The 23,119-nt window shown below is 43.3% G+C and overlaps 1 protein-coding gene across 9 annotated transcripts in view; it reads right to left on the bottom strand.

Annotated features, from left to right (window-relative positions):
• The window catches only part of HERC2 (HECT and RLD domain containing E3 ubiquitin protein ligase 2), a 250,080-nt gene that overhangs the window by 221,014 nt on the left and 5,947 nt on the right, over nt 1-23,119 (bottom strand). For all 9 annotated transcript variants that reach the window (XM_068268132.1, XM_068268135.1, XM_068268138.1 and 6 more), the window contains exons 2-3: nt 15,219-15,305; nt 1,170-1,284 (exon numbers count right to left, since the gene is read on the bottom strand). In XM_068268132.1, the coding sequence (XP_068124233.1) occupies nt 1,170-1,284; nt 15,219-15,290 (187 nt within the window). In that variant the 5' untranslated portion in view covers nt 15,291-15,305. The remainder of the gene's footprint in view (nt 1-1,169; nt 1,285-15,218; nt 15,306-23,119) is intronic.

The following is a 23,119-nucleotide window of genomic DNA, read 5'->3' as shown; positions in this document are numbered from 1 at the left end:
TTTTTTCCTTTGTTATCTAGCACGGTGGCTGAAGGAGTATACAAATTCTCCCAAATCGCAGTTCTGTAGGAAAATCCAGTAATTTAAGGTGCCACCAACGGTGATTTTCCCCAGTTTAAAGGGACCCGAGCAGTAGCCCTAGGTATGCATTTAAGCATACCCAAGTATAATTAGTTAAGCCCATACACTCACCCTACCCAGTTTCAAGCTCTCTGCCTCCTGGTTTTTCAGTTTTAAAATGCATTACAGCAAGGACTCTCAATAGTCGGCTTTGCCCCCCGGAACCTGCGGGTCCTCTCTGCACATGCACAGGCTTCCTGGATTCTTCCTCCTCCTTCCTACGCTTGGCGGAGGGGAACAGAGGAGGAAGAATCCAGGAAGCCTGCGCATGCATAGAGAGGACCTGCTGGTTTCCTGTTCCTGGAGCCATAACCCGAATTATGACGCGGAAACAGGGGGGGGGGGGGCAGAGAGCTTGAAACAGAGCAGGATGAGTGTATGGGCATAACTAATTATACGACTGCTCGGAGTCCCTTTAAGGGACACAACCCTAAGATGTCTCTCTAGGAAAACCTCCCACTACCTCTTGCTTGATCTCTCTATCTTTGCCTAAAATTACCTTATGACTTTCAAACGTGACTTTGAAGACTTGCCAATATGCCATCATCAATATTATAGAATAGGGCATATGAAGAGAGGTTTCCCTAATATTTCTCTCAACCACTATAGCCTCAGTCTTAAATGCTTTCCTCAAAGTCAGCTTATGATTTTGAAACAACTTAGACTCTCTAAAATTTCATAAGGATAACATTATCACAAATAGGGAACAATACTCTCTGGCAAACAGGTTTATAGGCCCTCTTTGAAACAGCAGGAAGTCCAGAAATGGAAGGAGTTTACAGAAAACCTACAAAATCTGTTACGGTACAAAAAAAGAAAAAAAGAAAAAAAAGGTCTTCCTAGAAGTCTTCACACTGGGGCCAGAGTCACTCAAATAACTGAGTAAATTTATATAATACTTGACAGACATCAAATGAGAATTAAGTTCAATGGGCTATAAAGAACCAGTACTGTACTACTATAATGGATAAGAGGCTGCCAGAGCTAGTAACTTTTTAATATCCTAATTAAAAGGTTAAAACAAATGTAAAAGAAAAAACACAACTCACCTTTTCTGGATGGTAGGTCTCCACTCGGGGTGCTTTCTATTCCTGTGTAAACTATCTCACCATCTTTCACCATTTCATTCCACAAACTGCAGAAACCATCTCGGGTAAAGGCAAGCTGAAACAACAATTAAGAACCCTTTGTAAGAAAGACTTCAAAATTGTGATGTACAAACAATGGTCCTAAGTGGGTACTGATATGGTTCTCATCAACCTTCAAGCACACATACAGCCCAAAAGAATACTGTACTTTCTGCAAAAAAAGTCAAGAAGATCTGTCTAAAAGAAGACCTATAATGAGAGTAAAACTCACCTTTATTCTCTATTAAAATATACCACTTACCTAGATACTGTGTCAATACTTAGAGCTAGTTATCACTAATTTGCGGGCAAGCCATAGCCTAATGTATACATTTTTTTTACATGATTCAAATAAAAAATGATTATGCTAAAGCATTGTCAAATACAATACATACATTTTTTTATTATTAGTATTATTAATAGCAGCAAACTATCTTTTACTCCATAAGACTTTTTTTACCCTAAAAAAGTGGGCGGAAAGGTCTGTGCATCTTATAAAGTGAATATACAAAAAGTGGGGGGGGAGGAAACCAACTGCTTTCCTTCCTCCCTTCCTCTCCAGGTGCCCCTTCTTTTGCTGCATCCCCCAATAGCAGAGTAGCCGCAGCTAAGGTGCTCCAAGAACGCTCTCAACTGATCCGGGCCAGATGACAGCACTAGGTCTCCTTTCCGATTCGTTGTCTAGCAGTCACAATGCACTTTCTACTTCCCAGGGTTTTCCTCCATGTCACATACACAAGAGGTGCAGGAGATCGAGGCACACACAGCCAGCTGTTGCTAGAGGATGAATCAAATGTGAGACACGATGCAATGTTCAGCCCTGGATCAGGCAAGTGGGTTTTGAAGCACCTTCACTGCCAGTACTCGCTTTTAGGGGATGCATGGAAGGAGTGGGACCTCTAGACCACCAGAAAAGCTATATGGGGGAGGGAGAGGTCTACTAAACCACCGGATAACCTAAATGGGGAGAGGAAGGACCACTAAAATACCATGAAACCTATATGGTGAAGGGTGCCCACTAGGCCATCAGGTAAGCTATATGGGGGAGGGAAGGGCCACTAGACCACCAGGGAAGCCCTAATGGGGAGGGAGGGGGAGGGGGCACTAGACCATTAGAGAAGCTATATAGGGGCGGGAAAGGCACATAGGAAGCCAAATGGTGGAGGAGGCCTACTAGACCACCAGGAAAGCTATAAGGAGAGGGGGGCACTTGACCACCAGGCAAGTTATATGGGGAGGGGGGGTCACTAGACCACCAGGAAAGCTATTAGGGGAGGGACCAATAAGACACCAGGGAAGCTATACGGCAAAGGGAAAGCCACGATCAGGTTCAGAATAATTTATTTTCTTGTTTTCCTCCTCTAAACCTAGTTATGCAGTGAAAAATATGATGCAGTAATGGTCTTTTCTAGCAGTATGGCATTCTATTCTATTCTATTCAGTCATAACTTTCAGACGTGGTTGGCATGGCTTAAAAATAAATAAATAAATAAAAAACATTAATTTGCATATTCAAATTAATACCTTTGGTTCTCTTCATCTAAAAACAATTACAAAAAATGCTTTATTAAAATATTTCCATGTGTAACCAGCACTAGTTTAGATTTTAGTTGGGCTTCGTCTCGCACTCACAGTAAAGGTCCGTACACACGCTATACAAAAGTCGCTGCGAATAAATGACCAATGTCGCGGAAACAACTTTACCAGCATCAATGACAAATGACGAGTCTTTCCAACTACATTGTCTGCACACAGATATTGTAAACAAACAAGTCATTTAAATACCCTGCGCACAAGTGGAAGCGGCATTACGCACAACATGCGGGCATTCTCTAAAACAACGTCGCTGAAACATACATGGCTGACTGCACAAGATTTGCCAACATTCGTCAGGAGTTGTTGATCCACTGGATGGATCGAACAACAACATGCCAGATATCGGCGGGTAGTTTTTTTGTTTGTTTGGTTTTTTTTGTTTTTAAATCTGTAGTTTGGACTTTCCACAGACTTTTGTATTGTGTGTGTATAGCAACATACCTTGAGCAAATATCTAAAGTTAACTGATGGATTTTCTGCCAATTATGCTACACCAATGCAGATCTATGGAATTATATTGTAACTGCTACAAACTACTACTATAAGATTGACTGGAATGGATCTTTCACAAGTTGTTTCCAGTTTAGGCAATGAAACCCCATCAGTCCACAAATTACTTCAACACATGTCATGCAACTCCCATGACATGCTGTATGCGATATTGTGAAAGAAATAGCAGGTCAAGTCACTAGATACCTTAACAAGTCAGGGCTGAGTTGTTTACTAGTACTACTACTGTTAGAACGATATACAAAAACATAGCATTACAACTACCACAGCCAATACTCTGTAGATATGTATAACTAGAAGGCAAAGCAAATTGGGGTTACAGTTATTACCATCTGACAAAATATGCAGTTCTAAGTAAATAAAAGAAATGATTACCATGTATTTTCAATAAAAATCCAATTGGACATGTTTTGGAACAAAAAAAAAATAAAATAAAACTTTATGTTCGATCTAACGGAATATTCTAACAAAATTATCTAACAAAACAAAAAGGAAAAAAATTGTACCATGTATGGGCATAATCAGAAGGTTTAAAGTGAGTTTTTTTTTTAAATTTGATATTCACCTGTAGAGAGGGAAGGCTCTGAATAATATTGAGCCTTTCCTGTCCCTCATGGCCCTTCGTTCCAGTGCTGTTAACCCCGTTAGAGCTTTTCGGCCAACCGGTGGAATACTCCTCCGTGAGCCCTCAGAAGGCTTCGGAATCACGCCTTTACACAAGCACTACCGGGCGGATCTGTACTGCGCATGCGCGAGCACACGCATTACGGAGCAGACCGCCTTTGTGTCCCCGAGGGCTCACCAAAGCTCACCTTTACCGAGATATAGCTCTGGAAAAAGGGGACCTAGAGAGGACAGAGAAGGCCCAATAGGATCCACAGCCTTCCCTCTCTATAGGCAAGTATCTGACATTCTTTTGTGTCACTACAGACACAACATTTCTCAGTCCTCACACAGAGAACTCTTCAACTATTGAATAATATATGAAAAAGAGCTGCCAAAAGCATAGCTTAATCAGTTAAAAAAAAAAATATAAAAAAAAACAATAAAGGGAGGCAGTGCTGGACTTACCTCCCCCAAGTAGACTCAAAACGGTCAATTGTCAGCAAGAATACTTTATTCGTAAATCCAATTTTTCCAATGTGTTTCACGGGTCTAAGCCCGCTTCCTCAGGCTATAACTAGAGCAGTGGTGTCAAACAAATACAAAGTGGGCCGACGTACACTGGAGCCTAGTCGCGGGCCAACTTCAATGTCTACTGGTTACCTTACTCCCTTATAAAATTCCCTAGTGTCTAATTGCCCTCCTCTAACCCATTTACAGTTCCTCTGTCTCTAGTTGTCCTCCCTTCCCCTAAACAGTTCCCTGGTGTCTAGAGGTCCCCACCTTCTTCTATACAGTTCCCTAGTGTTAAGTGCTTTTCCCCCACCTCCCCCATATGGCTTCCCTGGTGTTCCAGGGCTTCACATCCAATATAGCTTCCCTGGCGGTCTAGAGTGGGCCAAACATAATGCAAAGTGGGGAAACCACTTGGGGGCTATATTTAATGGCTCTGAGGGCCAGATTTGGCCCACGGGCCAGAGTTTGATATGTATGAACTAGAGCAATTGTTAGAGAATGAGCCAGCAAAATTTACTGTTTCGAGTCTACTTGGGGAGGAAAGTCCACCACTTAAGGCTAGTACACACTAGCAATTTTGATTGACCAATGATTGCTCAATTTTACCACCTCCATGTAGTATGAGGGCCAAACAGATTTTCAATTCTATGCAGATTATATAGGTAAATGGTCATACTACATGGAGGTGGTAAAATTGAGCAATCATTGGTCAATCAAAATTGCTAGTGTGTACTAGCCTTAAGTCCTTAAAAAAAACATGTCAGGTTTATTGAAGAAAAAGCAATACAGCATTTTGATCATACGATATGTAAACCATACATAAAGCGACAATACAGCATATAGCATCAATATCCCATGAACACATGCTGCTGGGAGGGTGAGCCTTGTCTCATCCAAGGCATGTGTAAATAACCTTAAACCAGACACCACTGCCACCCTTTTTAGGGCTTGTTCACACTACAAGTTCTTTTCTAAGAACTTTGTGATTTTAAAAGCTCTTGCTAATGCTATCCTATGTGTGTGTGTTCTCACTGGAGTGATGCGATTTTGTAAAAATCCTCCATAGCATTGCATTAAGAAGAGCTTTTCAAAATCACTAGCGCTTAAAACGCTCTTGTAGTGTGAACAAGCTCTTAAACTGATTTTAAGCTTTTTACTCTTTAGTCTTTTTACTCTTCTTTTGGCGCCTCTGTTCATATATTAATCATATGGTGATTGGGGTGAGTGGGGTCAGGTCTAATCTCCCAACATGCTGTAATGCTGGGAATACACGGTTTGTTTTGTAGCTGATTAGATGGTTCGATAGATAATTTCCAACATGTCCGATCTCCCTTTCGGTTGTGTTGCCGCTCGATTTCTGATAGAAGTGAATGGAAAAAGATACGAAAAACGAGAGGAAGATAAGAATCGAAAGCTGAACAGAGAGCTGAAATTGAGCGGCAAAACCGACCGAGAGCAAAAACGTACGGCAGAAACAAACTGTGTATTCCCAGCATTACAGTGGTTGCACTGTACGACTACTGCTCCTGCCCCGCTCCAGACTGACCTAGATTTTCCGTGTTGTCCAATTGATGTCTAAACAGTTCCATTGGGACAGATTCGTTTTTTTTTTCTCATAAGTCACAAAATCTACTCAATGACAGAGGAGAAATTAAGCAGAACTTTAAAAATCTGCAAGGGGATCTTCAGGGAAATCCAAGTTGGCCACACATGGCAATGTAGCTAGGCAGCTGTGAGGCAAGTTTACAAGATCTACACAGTAAGTGTATAAGAGCACTCCAAAGTGGTCCATTTAGTGCCATATAATTTGTTTTACATCCACAATGAAAGTAGATAAAACACTGTTTCACTATCATACAAATCTAAATGAAGCTCAAGTAATGCAAAGGTGCCATAGTTTTCGTTTTTGGGCAGAATTGTATGACTAGAGCCAGTGAACGGAATGGATAAAACTTTCATAAAAGACATGGAAATGTCTACAGTAGCAGAGAGGTTATCCAACAGCTTCTAACAGGATATTTGTCAGGATACGTTTCCAGCATAACAACAGCAAAGGAAAATTTCCTCCAGACCTGGGTATACCAAATCCATTTATACTTAACAGGACTCTGAAAGGGCATTCTACCTCACGGTCACTTAAATATGCACGTACTGTGTACACACTGAGCTTAGAGAGCACACACAAAAAAAAAAAAAAAGTTAAAAGATCTTTTGCCCTTTATACAGAAAAGTGCTTCTCCAGTCACATAAATGGAACAGTACAGCTTTAAAATGCTATTACATGTACTGGTTTTCATTTGTGCAGTGTTTGCAATTGTGATCCAAACACTGCTGAACACACGCCTTCTGTCATGCTCTCTTTGACTCTTTCTTCCACAGCTTTGGAAGTATTAGGTCAGAGGAACACTCTTCTTCTATCTCGTTTGTGTTTGCCATTAACTTTTTAGTGGTTGTGGTGGCAAAATAATATTATATACTGTATATATATGCTAAATAGGATAAAGTCAGTGAAAAGCTAGAATACATCAGGGCGGTATCCAACAGTCTTCCTGTGGGCCAAAAATATAACAAAACCGAGATCCTCTTAAAGTGTACCAGAGCTGACGTAACCTAAAAGTTTTATACATACCTGGGGCTTCCTCCAGCCCCATCCGTACGGATCGCTCCCACGCCGCCATCCTCAGTCTTCTCCGTCTACTGTACCTGGTCACGTTACTTCCTCCAGTTGTGGCCAGTCTACGCAGGAGAAGTGCGCTCTCTACGTATCTCTCCGGTGGCTGCTGGAGAGATACATAAATGGCGCACTTCACTTGCCTCAGACTGGCCACGACTGGAGAACGTTACGGGACCCAGTACCGGCGCAGGAGAAGGCTGAGGACGGCGGCGTGGCAGCAATCCGTGCAGATGGGGCTGGAGGAAGCCCCAGGTATGTATAAAACTTTAAGGTTACGTCAGCTCTGGTTTCCTTTAAAGAGACACTGAAGCTAAAAAGAAAATTATGATATAATGAATTGGTTCTGTAGTATGGATAATTACTAGAAGATTAGTAGCAAAGAAAATATTCTCATATTTTTATTTTCAGTTAGTGTTTTTTCTAACATTGCATCATTCTCTAATATGTGCAGTTTACACAACACTCAGCATTCTAAATGTTTTTTTACAGAGCAGGCTGTGAACTATAGACCTGTTCTCTGGCAGAGAAAAAGAAAATCCTTGCCCGACTGCTCAGATAACAACCTTCAGAACTCAGAGCTCCCTGCGACTTTGAAAGTCTTGTGCCGGGAATACACGGGACTTTTCCGTGGCTCGATTAAGCCGCCGGAACGATTCCCGCTCGTCCCCGCGGGTGATTCTCTTATCTTCTGCTAGTTTTCCTTATCTTTTCCTATTGTTCCGCCCGTGATATCGAGAGCGGAATCGATCCGGCAGGTGATCAGACACGTCGGAAATTATCAATCGAGCCATCTAATGGCTCGGTCAACCCGCGGAAACGCACCGTGTATTCCCGACATTCGAGCTCAATGGCTTTTTTGCATAGATAACAACTGGAGTCTCTTAATTCTTCCTGTACTGGAAACAACATTAGGCTTATGTCTCTGCTCCTAATGTTTTATTTCTGAGCTGTACTACACATACAGATCATAAATTTTTTTTTCCGCTTCAGTGTCTCTTTAAACAGTTTATTTTGGAGCCCAGGATAGGTGAGCCTTTACTACTGCATGTGGGCATGTTGGGGACACATACACTTGAGGAAGGGGGGGGGGGGGGGGGGGGGGGTCGACGGTCTGCCGGTCGTCGGGATACCAGTCGATGGTCTGCAGATCGTTGGGATATCAAACGTTACTGGTGATTGAGCCCTTGTGGACAAGATTTTCCACCATTCCTGAAATATCCATTTGACTAATTTCAGAAACTGATTGAAATATCGACTGGGGCAGCCATATTGCGGCGTGACTGACTTCAGTTTTGAAAAGACCCACAATATCAAAAGAAGTATGGGCACCCTTAAACTGTAACAAGAGGTATATGGAGGCTGCTATATTTATTTAATTTTAAGCAATACCAGATGCCTGACTATCTTGCTAATCCTCTACCTCTAATACTTTTAGCTATAAACCCTGAACAAGCATGCAGCAGATCAGGTGTTGCTTACATTGCCAGATCTGACAAGATTAGCTGTATGCTTGATTCTAGTGTTAAAAACTGCAGCCAAATAGACCAGCAGGGCTGCCAGGCAACTGGTATTGTTTAAAGGGAAGGTTCAGGGAGTATGAAAAAAAAAATCCATATCCACTTACCTGGGGATTCCTCCAGCCCGTGGCAGGCAGGAGGTGCCCTCGCCGCCGCTCCGCAGGCTACCAGTGGTCTCCGGTGGCCGACCCGACATGGCCAGGTCGGACTCTTCTGCGCTCCAACAATGGGCTGTTCTGCGTTCCACACGGGCGCACTGACGTCATCGGACGTCCTCTGGGCTGTACTGCGCAGGCGCAGAACTACTGCGCCTGCGCAGTACAGCCCCGAGGACGTCCGATGACGTCTGCGCGCCCCCGTGAGGCGCAGATTGGAGCGCAGAAGAGCCCGACCTGGCAGCCAGGCCTGGCCAGGTCGGCCACCGGAGACGACCGGGAGCCTCCGGAGCGGCGGCGAGGGCACCTCCTGCCTGTCACAGGCTGGAGGAAGCCCCAGGTAAGTGGATATGAAATTTTATTTTTTTTCCCACTCCCTGAACCTTCCCTTTAAAGTGGACCCAAATTAAAAATACAAGATTTCAGAAATAAAATCTATTTTCTAAATTATAATAATAATAATAATAATAATAATAATAATAATAATAATAATAATAATAATAATAATAATAATAATAAATAGCAGCCTTTTTCAGCTGCATGATGACAAATATAAAATACTTTACATTTATTGGAGGAACCCCTCCCTTCCTTTCATATTGCCGGGACAGAATCCGGCAGACTGGTGGAGTAGGTGTCCGGCAAAGGAGGAATTGCTAATGGCTGCCACCTGTATAACCCTAGTTATGAAAAGAGAAGGGTGGAAAGCATGCACTGAAATGCTCATAGGCTTGAAGGAGTGTTTATTTATCTTCGTATGTGTCAGAGTGCTGCAACTAAATATTTTGAATTAAAAAAAAAAATATGTTTGGTTTGGGCCAGCTTTAAAAGGAAATAAATATGGCAGCCTCCATATCCCTCTCGTTACAGTTGTGCTTTAAAGTAAAAATGCATGCCAACATACCCTAAAAAATTAAATACACAATTATAAAAAGGCACTGTATTAGCATATGGATAATCTAAGTATTCCAAAAACACAAACTTTTATCGGGTCACTTCGGTATGATGCCTGGTACACGACACGCAATTTTCCATCTGATAGACGGTCAAATAGAGTTCCTACAGGTCTGATCTGATTTCCGAAAGTTTTTCTGATTACTTTTACGAGCACTTCTATACAAAATCGATCAGAAAAATGATCGGAAATCAGACCAGACCTGTCAGAAATTATCTATTCGACCATTTATCTGACACGAAATTGCATGGTGTGTACCAGTCATGAAACACCCTAAAGTAGGAAGGGAAGCTAAGGGTGCATACACACATCAAACTATAGTCCTTGGAAAATGAAAGATCACAGACCAATTTTACCCCCTTCCATGTAGTATGAGAACCATACCTACACAGTGTATTCTATTAAGCTGAACTCCCCATCAGATAGAAATCTTTGCAAGATGCTGCACACAAAGATGCTGTACACATTCAAAAGATCAGTATCTGCAAGAGATCAGTATCTGCAAGAGATCAGTATCTGCAAGAGATCAGTATCTGCAAGAGATCAGTATCTGCAAGAGATCAGTATCTGCAAGAGATCAGTATCTGCAAGAGATCAGTATCTGCAAAAGATCAGTTCCGGCAAAATGCATTTATAGTCTATGATATCTGCAGATCCTCATACACACCTTGTTTAACCTCCCTGGCGGTATGGACGAGCTGAGTTCGTCCAGTAAAAACTTGTAAAAAAACGTTAATGACGAGCTGAGCTCGTCCATGCCGACTGGGAGATTTCCTGTTTCTCTGCCCCGCCGGCTGCATTTTTTTCTCATCAGAGGGATTCCCCAGGATGGCTTGATGCCTGACTGGACGCTGTGGGTAGCGATCTGTGCTACCCACAGCGTGCAGAACAAGCATCCAGCCACCCTAGGGAATCCCTGAGCAGCCAGCGGGGCAGAGAATGTGCGGGGGTTCCCCCTTGTATGTGAAGGCTGTGCTGGCAGGGGATCCCCCTTTGTGCAGGCGGGGGGAACCCCTTTCTATGGTGGCTGTGCGGGTGGGGGATCCCCCTTCTATTGTGGCTGGGTGGGGGTCCCTCTCTGTGCGGGTGGGGGGGATCCCCCTTCTATTGTGGCTGTGCGGGTGGCCTATCCCCCTCCTCCCCCCCCCGATCTCCCCCCCCCCCCCCTCTAAGCCCGTTGAGTAAATAGATGTACTCACCCGAGGGTTTTCTCCAGCGATGGCAGCAGCACTTCCTCCTCCATCTCCAAAGTCTCGTTCTCTGTACAGTTACATTACAAGGTTTGGTGACGTCACCAAGCCTCGTGATGTAACTGTACAGAAAACGAGACTTCGGAGATGGAGGAGGAAGTGCTGCTGCCATCGCTGGAGAAAGCCCTCGGGTGAGTACATCTATTTACTCAATGGGCTTGGAGGGGGGGGGGGGGGAGAGATGGGGAGATTGGGAGGGAGGGGGAGGAGGGGGATAGGCCACCCGCACAGCCACAATAGATGGGGGATCCCCCCACCCGCACAGAGGGGGATCCCCCACCCAGCCACAATAGAAGGGGGATCCCCCACCCGCACAGAGGGGGATCCCCTGCCGCAACAGCCACAATAGAAGGGGGATCCCCCCACCCACACAGAGGGGGATCCCCCACCCAGCCACAATAGAAGGGGGATCCCCCACCCGCACAGAGGGGGATCCCCTGCCGCAACAGCCACAATAGAAGGGGGATCCCCCCACCCACACAGAGGGGGATCCCCTGCCGCAACAGCCACAAAAGGGGGATCCCCTGCCTGCACAGCCACCATAGAAAGGGGTTCCCCCCGCCTGCACAGAGGGGGATCCCCCGCCAGCACAGCCTCCACATACAAGGGGGAACCCCCGCACGCTCTCTGCCCCGCTGGCTGCCCAGGGATTCCCTAGGGTGTGCTTGTTCTGCACGCTGTGGGTAGCACAGATAGCTACCCACAGCGTGCTAGGAGGGGGGGGGGGGGGAAGGATCGGGAGGGGGACATCTGGCTACCTATAAATCTGGCTAAACACCTGGCTCACTATATACCTGGCTAAACATCTGGCTCACTATATACCTGGCTCACTATATACCTGGCTACACACCTGGCTCACTCTATACCTGGCTAAACATCTGGCTCACTATACCTGGCTAACTATACATGGCTGCACATCTGGCTAACTATACATCTGGCTAACTATACATGGCTGCACATCTGGCTAACTATACATCTGGCTAACTATACATCTGGCTAACTATACATCTGGCTAACTAAACCTGGCTAACTAAACCTGGCTAACTAAACCTGGCTAACTAAACCTGGCTAACTAAACCTGGCTAACTATACCTGGCTGCACATCTTCTACCTATACATCTGGGTCTTATACTCACCATTGGCATGCTGATCCCTCGTCGCGTCCCTCTGATAGCTTCCCCAGTGTCTTCTTCCATGTCCCTTGACGGATTTTGCTTCTCCCTCGGCGATCACATGTCCCCCGTTGATGACACCAGGGTCACACAGCGTCAACATCATCTTGCAGAAAACACTTTTTTTTTTTAATTGAATTCAATACAATAACCTGTATTGAATTCAATACAAAAAAAAATTGGTTGCAAAAAAAATATGGTTGCAAATTATTGGAAATTAATTGAAACACTTTCTGCACGGAAATCCTGGGGAAACTGAACGCCAGGGTGGTTAACAGACATTCATCTGCAGATCAGATACACCAGGATGGATCTTCAGATCTGCAGATGATTGTCTGATCTGCAAATGAATGTCTGTTAAACAAGGTGTGTAGGAGGATATGCAGATATAGACTATGAATGCATTTTGCAGGAACAAATCTTTTGCAGGAACAGATCTTTTGCAGATACTGATCTTTTGAATGTGTACAGCATCTTTGTGTGCAGCATCGTGGAAAGATTTCTATCTGATGGGGAGTTAAGCTCAATAGAATAGACTGAGTAGGTATGGCTCTCATACTACATGGAAGGGGGATAAATTGGTCTGTGATCTTTCATTTTCCAAAGACTATGGTCTGATGTGTGTATGCACCCTAAAGCCTCATCTACACGCGTAGATGAGGCTCTGATCCGGCGGCTCGATTAGCCGCCGGATCACCTCTTCCGCGTCCCCGCCGCATCCCCGCGCCAGATTCGATACCCACTCGTCCCCGCGCCATGCCGCTTATTTTCCGCTCGATTGTCTGGCATTGTCCCCTTGCGGGGAACGAGCAGGGAATCGGCGGTAGCAAGATCTGACCTGTCGGATCTCATCAATCGAGCCGCATAAGCGGCTCGATTGATAAGCAACATCGGAGCCTCATCTACGCGTGTAGATGAGGCTTTAGGCTTTGAATAGTGTAGAAAGAGGTTTGCTTTGCTGTCCTATCTTTCCTCCTATGAAAGTGACAGACTGCAACAAATAAAACATTTCTATAACAAGACAAAGACATAAGAGTTTATGTATAGAGTTGGTGATCAGCACACTTGATCATCATTGTTTGTCTGTTTGTAGGATGACCACTTCACAATACAAAGATTGGTAAACTATACAAAGCAGAGATTAGCCAATCACTTCTTTATAGACTGTCAAATAGCGTGAAAGTGGAGAATGACATTCATTACAACACATCAAAGTTGCTTTTTAATTAAACAAAAAAAATAAATAAATCTGCAAGCGGGGGGCTTCAAAAGGGGGGGACCCAGGTAACTGACACACACACACACACACACACACACACACACACACACACAGGATAATGAGGTACATTCATACCCCTTACCATATAATATACAGTCACAGGGCAGGTTGGCCACGTGTGTACAATGTTTTGGGAATACAGGGTATGCTGCGTGTGCAGTATTTCAATAAGTTGGTTGTTTAATTGGTCAGTGCGTGTGTACCTAATGGTCGTGCAAACAACAAGTCCTGTGGTTGGTCGTGCATTAAGTTGCACGTGTGTACCTTAAGAAAGGGTTTTAACCCATTTGCGTTCCGTCGTTTTCACTTGAGCAATGTTCACCTCCCATTGATTAGCCTATAACTTTATCACTACTTATCACAATGAACTGATCTAGATCTTGTTTTTTTCCACCACCAATTAGGCTTTCTTTGGGGGGTACATTTTGCTAAAAGCCACTTTACTGTAAATGCATTTTAACAGGAAGAATAAGAAAAAAAACGGAAAAATTCATTATTTCTCAGTTTTCAGCCATTATAGTTTTAAAATAATACATGCCTCCATAATTAAAACTCACGTATTGTATTTGCCCATATGTCCCGGTTATTACACCGTTAAAATTATGTCCCTATCACAATGCATGGCAACCATATTTTATTTGGAAATAAAGGTGCATTTTTTCCGTTTTCCATCTATCACTATTTACAAGTTTAAAGAGAACCCGAGGTGGGAATTACTTTTACTATTGGGGCACAGAGGCTGGTTGTGCGCACTAAGACCAGCCTCTGTTGCCCCATCGTGTGCCTCCATGTCCCCCCTGCTCGCCGCTATACCCCCCGCATTGCTGGCTGTGTCGCCAGCTCAATGTTTACCTTGCGCTGTCAGTCAGCGCCGCTCCCCCGCCTCCTCCGCCTCGGCGCCACCCGCCGCGTCACTTCCCTCCTATCAGCCGGAGGGAAGGGACACGTGCGGGTGCGCCGATGCGGAGGAGGCAGGGGAGCAGCGCTGACTGACAGCGCGAGGTAAACATTGAGCTGGCGACACGCTGCGTGTCGCCAGCAATGCGGGGGGTATAGCGGCGAGCAGGGGGGACATGGAGACACACGATGGGGCAACAGAGGCTGGTCTTAGTGCGCACAACCAGCCTCTGTGCCCCAATAGTAAAAGTAATTCCCACCTCGGGTTCTCTTTAAAATAAAAAAAATAAAAAATATAGAAATATTTCATCTTTACATTGATATTTAAAAAGTTTAGACCCTTAGGTAAATATTTACATGGGGTTTTTTTTGTTTTTTTTATTGTAATATTTTTTTTTTTTTTTTTTTTTTTTTTTTTTTTTATATTAAACATTTTATTTGGGTATTTTTGGGAGGGTGGGATGTAAACCATAGTTTTATAATGTAAATGTGTGTTTAGTTTTATTTTTTTTACTTTTAGTTGTAGTTTTACTTTTTGGCCACAAGATGGCGGCCATGAGTTTGTTTACATGACGTCACTCTAAGCGTAACATACGCTTAGAGAGACGCATGGGGAAGGGAACAGCCTGAAAAAGCGCAGCTTCCGAGAGGAGCTGTCGCTTTTTCAGCGGGGGAGAGGAATCAGTGATCGGGCACCATAGCCCGATTCACTGATTGCCTGGCTAACGAACCGCGGACCGGGTAGCGCGCGTGCACGCGCGCGAGAGCGCGCATGGTTCCTGGACGTAGAAACTACGTCCAGGAACTAAAATAGGTTAAACAGTACATGCAATAAAACTAGCTTTACCTGTAGATCTGTTTTTAACCATTTTGAATCAAATCTTGATTGTGCAACCAGTGTGAATGTTTCTGAAGACATCTTGTATGTACTTCCCTAAAGAAAAAAAAAAAAAACAGAGCATACTCAGAATCAGACTTTAAAGTACAGTCGAATCAATAGTAAATTCATATTATTATACATTACACTCCAATTACAGAAATGCTCATAAGACAATTAGGCAAAGTATGTCCAACTGGTTTCATATGATGTTTGATGATGTACTTAAAGCACACCCGAAGTGAGAAAGAGGTTAAAGCCGGTTGCACATCTAATAGTAGCGGTGTGATGTGGTGCAAGCACCACAGAAATCAACCTTCATATGACCCTGAGTCAGGGTCACAGACAGGAGCGCTGCAGAAACAGCACTGGAGATTTGGGCACAACCGGGGCTGAAATAGGCCATAATAAGAATTACAGCTATTGTGGCACTCAGTGAGTAATTTGGGCGTCATCAAAAGACTGAGCACAAATTACAATAAAAACGATGTAATTTGGCCGCCAGCAATAGCTGGAAGCCAAGTTACATCACTATCCCCACTATCCAAGGCGCCCAGGAGGGGGAATAGTAATTAGCGCCGCCGGGACTTGTGCAGGGAGCAGGGTGAGATTTTTTCGGCTTTACTCTATGCCGAAATTCCCTGGCGGCTTAATTGTATATAAGCCATATGTATAGCACCACCCCCGGCTAGTCATGTACTCCCTACAGGGCACTGAATAAGTAACTAACATTCCCAGTCGGTCCATGCATGCGCGCTGTGCTCCTGTCATGCACACTTGCACTGCTGCATAATCTGTGCGGTAGGCACGGTAACGCACTTGCAGCCTTTGCATTGGCATTGCAGCGATTTGGATACGTCTGACACATTCTGTTGCATTGCGTGAACTGTGCAAAGTTCATGGTGCATTGCTAAGGCCACCTGTGTTGCAAGCAGCACACAAGTGGGGAAGGGGCATAACTGACCTTAGCTAAAGGGAAGCCAATTTTCTCTTCCAGAAGCCTGAATAACACAGGTATTACCTTTGTACCCTTTCTCAAAGCTCCAGCTTGCACTAGCCCTAATAATTTGCCTATAACAGACTAAACTTGCCTGCTACTTGACCTGATCCTGGGTTTACAATAATGCAGTAATTGTAGAGGCGCCCCAGAGTACAGACCTTTTGAACTCTGAAAGGGAAACACCACTGCTAAGTCAGGGAATATCCTTCAAATCCACAAATAGGCTAGAAACTCACTAGGAGAGCTTTTCTGAGCGCTTTGTGATTTGAAAAGCTCTAGCTAATGTAATGCTATGGGTGTGATCCCACTTGAGTGATGTGATTTTATAAAAATCCCCCATAGGATTGCATTACCAAGAGCTTTTTCAAATCACTCACGCTTACAAAGCGCTCCCAGTGGGTTTCTGGCCATAAGCAGTATACAAATGATGCCACAGCTCTAGGTGATCCAACTTTTTAGGCATATAGTAGATGCAGTCTACCTCCAGAGATCCCTCTTCTTAAAATCCCTCTTTATCTCTTTGTGCTGAGCTTGCACTAACAGGTTTGGAGTTTTAACAAGAGGGATCTCTGGAGGTGGACTTCGGGCTCGTTTCCACTATCGCGAATCCGCATGCGTCCAACGCATGCGGATTCGCACATGTAATGCAAGTGGATGGGCCTGTTTCCACTGTAGCGTTGTTGAGGTGCCTTTTTTTCAGCTGTGAAAAAACGCGCAAAAGAGCCGCAGAATTCGCCTGCGAGTGGAATGCATGCGAATCGCATGCAATGTATTTAACCGGGAAATCGCATGCGATTTCTCCATGCGTTTTTTGCTGCGAATTCGCATAGGTACCAATGTAAATTCACACAGGCAGTGACATGGTTAAAATCGCATATACCCTCACCTATGCGAATTCGCATGTGAATTTGCGGCAAAAAACGCATGGGGAATCGCATCCGCATGCGATTACATTAGCGGTGGAATCCATGCGATTCCGCACCGCAATAGTGGAAACGAGCCCTTCATCTTCTATATGCCTAAAAAGTTGGATCACCTAATGCTGTGGCATCATTTGTATACTGATCCTGGGTTTACTCCGAACTAGCTGATGGCCAGGCGTTGCCGGGGGATGCATTTGGCTGGTGTTGGCTCTGTCCACTTTTTCTAACCCTAACACACAATTATCCAATTACTCAATGATCTAGTTTGTGAGCTTTGCGGGCTTTAGCATCAATAATTTGCATTTATAAGGAAACAAATCTAATTGTCTGTGGCTCCACCCCCTTTCCTGAATTTGAACCCCAGTCACCCAATGACCAACTGTACCAGGTTTGAAGCTTGTGCCATTAACAGTGCAAGAATGGCAACAACAAAAAAATATTCCCCTTGAAAATCAATAGGTGAATTTTGATTACCGTAGCTTTTGTAGACTCCACCCACTTTTCTGAATATTAATCCCAGTCACCCAGTGAACAACTGTGCCAAGTTTGAGCACCCTACCATTAACAGTGTAAAGGTGGCCACACATGATACAATAAATCGATCCGATTTTACGGTAATTCGATAAAAATGATCGGATCTCCCGAAAAAAAGTGAAAGCTTTTTTTTTTCATTCGACTGAAAAATCCGATCGGATTTCCCGTTTTCTTCAATTTTTATCGATCCGGAATGCCAGATATTTTTCTTCAATCCTTCTAAAGATTGTATGGTGTATGTTAGCTTGCCAATTTATTAATATTCACACCTTAGCAATTTTGTCAGAGTATCCAAATATTTTTATCATAATTGTGGAAAAATTTAACCTAGGTGTTTGGTACATTTGTCATATTTTTGAAATTTTACAATCAGTCAGAAAAATTGATTGCAATTCTTAAATTGAACAGATATTTAAAAAAAATTGTATGGTGTGTGGCCACCTTTAGAATGGCTGCAGTTTACATTTTCCCAGCGAAATTTGTCTCCACCCACTTTTTGATTATGGGGAGGAAAAGTATCCTATATGTTATTCCAGGTAATGTAGTATGTGTGTGCCAAATTTCATTCACATCCGTTCAGCCATTGTTGCATGATTGAGTAACAAACATCCAAACTTTCGCATTTATATTAGTGAGATACACTCCTAACTGAACTCCCTTCAACTGAACTGAGGCTTTGCAATGGTTCTGCTACAGTCAAATGATCCCCAGTATATAACAAGTACGAGAATTGGTTATAAAAATAGTCTGCCTACTTTCCCAATTCATTGAAAAAAAAAATTAAACAAAAACAAAACAAAACAAAAAAAAACACTGCTTATTCTAATTTACAGTACTGTAGGCAGGGCTGTGGAGTCGGTTCAAAAATCCACCAACTCCGACTCCCCAGGTTAGGATTCCACCGACTCAGGCTCCTCAACTACGACTTCTCTAATTAGCATTTTACAATTTTGTTGATTGAAAGTATGTAACATGAAATGCATCTCTTAACTGCCAACACTTAGGAATTTTAAAATACAACTAAAATGAGAGGGATATGGAGGCTGCCATATTCACTTTTAAACAATACCAGTTACCTGGCTAGCCGGCTGATCTTCGGCCTGTAATACTTTTAGTGATAGACTAAAACTAGTCCTTTGTAAGAGTACTTGTAGAAGACCGGAACAAAGAACATCTATCAGGCCCTAGGCAATGTGACCGTGGGTACATGTAAGAGTGATGTGCAGGTATTCTGCAGGGGAATGAGGTGATTCTTCCTCTATTACACATTCTTCATGCACAATCTGAACCAAGTTTATGGGTGATAGACAACACCTCTGTGTTCAATGTGCACAACATTCTCAGTGGATTCCCTGCAGCTCTGTGGAGAGGGCATAAGTAGAGTATAGTACTACTGTGTAACAAAGTAAACCTGAGACAGATGAAAGTCCAGCCCCCTTCAGGCTAATCAGTCCCTCGTTGTCCTCCTCCGCCACCTGGATCTTCTGCTATGAGTCCAGGTACTTGAGCCAGTCTGGCGTAATGCGCATGCACACACTCCGCCGCCGAGAGCGTATTACACCTGTGCAGCACTGTTGCTAAGGTGCAGAATGTTCCTGGCTGTGGGAGCAGCACGCGGCCGGACTGCACTGACTGGCTGATTTACCGGGACTCATAGCAGAAGATCCAGGTGGCGGAGGAGGACAGCAAGGGACTAATTAGCCTGAAGGGGGCTGGAAGAAGCCCCAGGTATGTATAAAAAAAAAACAAAAAAAAACCTTTTCTTTTCATCTCTCTCAGGTACCATTTAATTCGTAGTCACCAAACCAAATTTTAACAACATATCAAATTATTTGATTTCATGAGCAAAGAAAGTGCGTACATTTGCATAAATCAGAATCAACACAGAATTATTTCCATCTCCATTCGTGACACGGCTACACATCAGGCTTTATTCTTACAGCATAGATGTTATTTAGTATATATGAGATTCCTGTGTACACATCATATATACAGTCACAATCAGATATTTATATCTGACTTTAAAAATACGGGGACTGCTTTATTGAAGCAGCACAAGTAACTATTTTTTGATTGGTTTATTTCATTTTTGGGGACCAAGCACAGCTATTACTGTATATATAAATGATTTATGATGACTTATCTGAGAAACAGAACATTTTATCATATTTTCTATTTTAATTACAGTTTAAATTCATTAGGAGTCGGAGTCGGTGCATTTTGTCCCGACCCCGATACCTCAAAATTGCCCCCACTCCGACTCCACAGCCCTGACTGTAGGCACTTAATAGTCCAAAGCTTGTAGCATTTGGGCAGCCCCAAAGGTCTCTGGGAATTGACAGTTTGCAGTCTGGCACTTTTTGACTTGACTAGGTAAAAACCACATGATAGTAGGCCATCTGCAGACACCACTAGGCAAAATTTTCTTGGAAGTCAAAACATTTCAGTAGGTTTGGAACGCTTTGCTCCATCATTACCATTTCTCTCAGCTGGTAAGCAGCTATCAACAGTGTGCCGATTTTACGCTTACCACCTTGCCCCAGTGAACTGACTGGAGTGCTTAACTTGCATACATAGCCAAAAAAGGCTTCTCTTTAGATCTTAAGAATGGTACACGCTTTCAATTATGATTGGACAATCACTGAAAAATGTTGCCCCTTCCATGCAGTAGAAGGGTCTGCAGGCATTGATTACTATGAGCAGATTGTGTAGGCAAACCCTCATACTACATGGAGATGGTAAGATTGCTCAGCGATTGGCCAATTATAATTAAAAGCATGTGCCAGGCTTTAGATTTAGAGCTCAAATACAGAGATCACGTCAGTGAAGACACTGTAAGAGCCTACTCTTTGTAAACTTTGTCTTTGTAAACTTTAAATCCCAGGGCATAAGCATCTGTTACATTATGCAAAGGGTCGGTAAGTGCAGTTGTATTTGAGCACAAGATCCCAAGGTGCGAGCTGTGAAGAAAAGTCTAGGCAGAAATAATTGCAGCTAAATAAAGGAAGATGCATAAAGGCTCATATACCAGCTGCGAAAGAGCAGTAAGCTGACTAACAGGCACTAAATAGGAACACCGACGCAAAGTTATTCATGGAATAGCAAAACAAGAACACAGAATGAACTGCAATCATAGTTATTAAAATAGTACTATCCAACCCAGTTAGATATTAAATATTGATACAGCCAGCATAAAGCTATGCACAGACATTAGATGGCAACTGCACTTGCCAATGTAGTGCAGTCAGATCAAACAATAATCTAGAATTGTACAAACAAGTCCAAGGGTTCCAACTAATCGCCAATTTATTGAACTAATCTATTTGTTCAAATCTACCTGTAATCCTTTGTTTAGCCAACATAGGAGTAAAGTAAAGTAATTTATGGCTCATTTTACTCTGGAAAAAAAAAATGTACTTCTTATTTGTATATGTTTGCACATATTTTAAACCTTTTTAATTTTTCGCCATAGTGCCCCTTTAACAGCCATTTCCACGTCTGCATCCCACAGTGGCATTTACCTCCTCCTGTGAACAGGGGAGTATAGAATAGGAGGTGGTAAACCGTGAAAATGAAAGGGGCATGAGGTAATTGCCCCACCTCCACTAAAGCCGGTTCATAAGGGTGGCTATCGGTGGCTTGTTTTGCCAATGTCAAACTCTTCTGTGCTAACGGTTCAGAAAAGCGTTTGACATAGTTTCCCCCAGTTGTTTGTTATGTTGCGTTTGAAGCTCCTAGGGTAGTGATGGCTAACCTTGGCACTCCAGCTGTGGTGGAACTACAAGTCCCATCAGGCATTGCAATACTCTGACAGCTCTAAGCATAACTCAGGGAGGCAAAGGCATGATGGGATTTGTAGTTTTGTCACAGCTGGAGTGCCAAGGTTAGCCATCACTGTCCTAGGGGGATATGGAACAGTGGATGCAGCAATTACTAGATGCAATGTGCAGCATCTCAAAAAATTAGATTAACCAAAGCGTTCGGGTAATCAACAATTAACTCACTGAGATAAACACTTCGCAGGAAGTGGCATGAAGATCACGAGATGTGCATCTTGAAATAAAAATACAGGTATTTGGAGGGCTTTTTACAGTTAGTACAGTGTCATTTTGATTAGAAAAAGGAACAAACATATTTAGTAATAGTGACATCCAAGTATTCTTATCCACTGGCTTTACACTGGTGTGGATTGATTGCTGTACTTTAGGCAGCTCCTCCAAACATTCAAAAGATAAGAATAAACAACATTTGACCGTATTTGACTGATGGACTGAATAATACATGGAAATATTTAAAGTGATAATTCACTTCTGTTGGGGGGGGCAAATGTTGGCAAAATATGTTCAAGCATCAGCTTTGTTATCTAGTTTTTATCTGCATATCTGTTTTAGGCAACTTGCACACTAAGACGTTGCGTTAGGTGCCACGTTAAGGTCGCATAACGTGCACCTAACGCGACGCCTGGTGCTCTTCGATGTGGACGTCAGAGTGAGCCGCGTTGTGCAGCTCACTCTGGCGTCTGTGATGCCGTGATGCGCACTCTTGGATGCATGCGGCATCACGTGGTCCCGCCGGCCAATCGCCGCACAGAGCGGCCGCTCCAGGAAGTAAACACTGCACGTCACAACGTGCAGTGAATATTAATTAGCCATGTGCCTGGCCGCTCTCCGCTCCTCCCCAACATTACTGAGCATGTGCAGACAGTCTAACGCGGCTTAAGCCGTTGTAACGCTATAGTATGCTGCACTTTCTGAAGAACGTGCAGCGTTACATGTAACGCAACGTGGGCAGTGTGAACAGTCCACTTGTGTTACATTATTGTGCGTTGGGGGAGCGTTACCGGCTGCACTAACGTGCACCTGTAACGTCCCTGTGTGGAAGCAGCCTTAAAGAGACACTGAAGCGAAAAAAAAATTATGATGGTAGGATTTGTATGTGTAGTACAGCTAAGAAATAAAACATTAAGATCAGATGCATCAGTCTAATTGTTTCCAGTACAGGAAGAGTTAAGAAACTCCAGTTGTTATCTCTATGGAAAAAAGCCATTAATCTCTGCGACTTTCAAAGTCATGGAGAGGGCTGTTATCTGACTTTTATTATCTCAACTGTTACTAAACAAATTCCTTTTTCTCTGACAGAGGAGAGGTCATTAGTTCACAGACTGCTCTGAAAGAATCATTTTGAATGCAGAGTGTTGTGTAATCTGCACATATTATAGAATGATGCAATGTTAGAAAAAACACTATATACGTGAAAATAAAAATATGAGAAGATTTTCTTTGCTGCTAATCTTCTAGTAATTATTCATAGTACACAACCAATTCATTATATCATATATATTTTTTTCGCTTCAGTGTCTCTTTAAGCTCCAGACTCATTATAGTCATTCTTGCAAAAGTACCTATAAAAACAGG

Source organism: Hyperolius riggenbachi, chromosome 2, assembly GCF_040937935.1.
Source record: "Hyperolius riggenbachi isolate aHypRig1 chromosome 2, aHypRig1.pri, whole genome shotgun sequence".
Lineage (NCBI taxonomy): Eukaryota > Metazoa > Chordata > Amphibia > Anura > Hyperoliidae > Hyperolius > Hyperolius riggenbachi.
The sequence above is the reverse complement of the archived record's forward strand: the minus strand, read 5'-3'. Positions and strand labels throughout refer to the sequence as shown.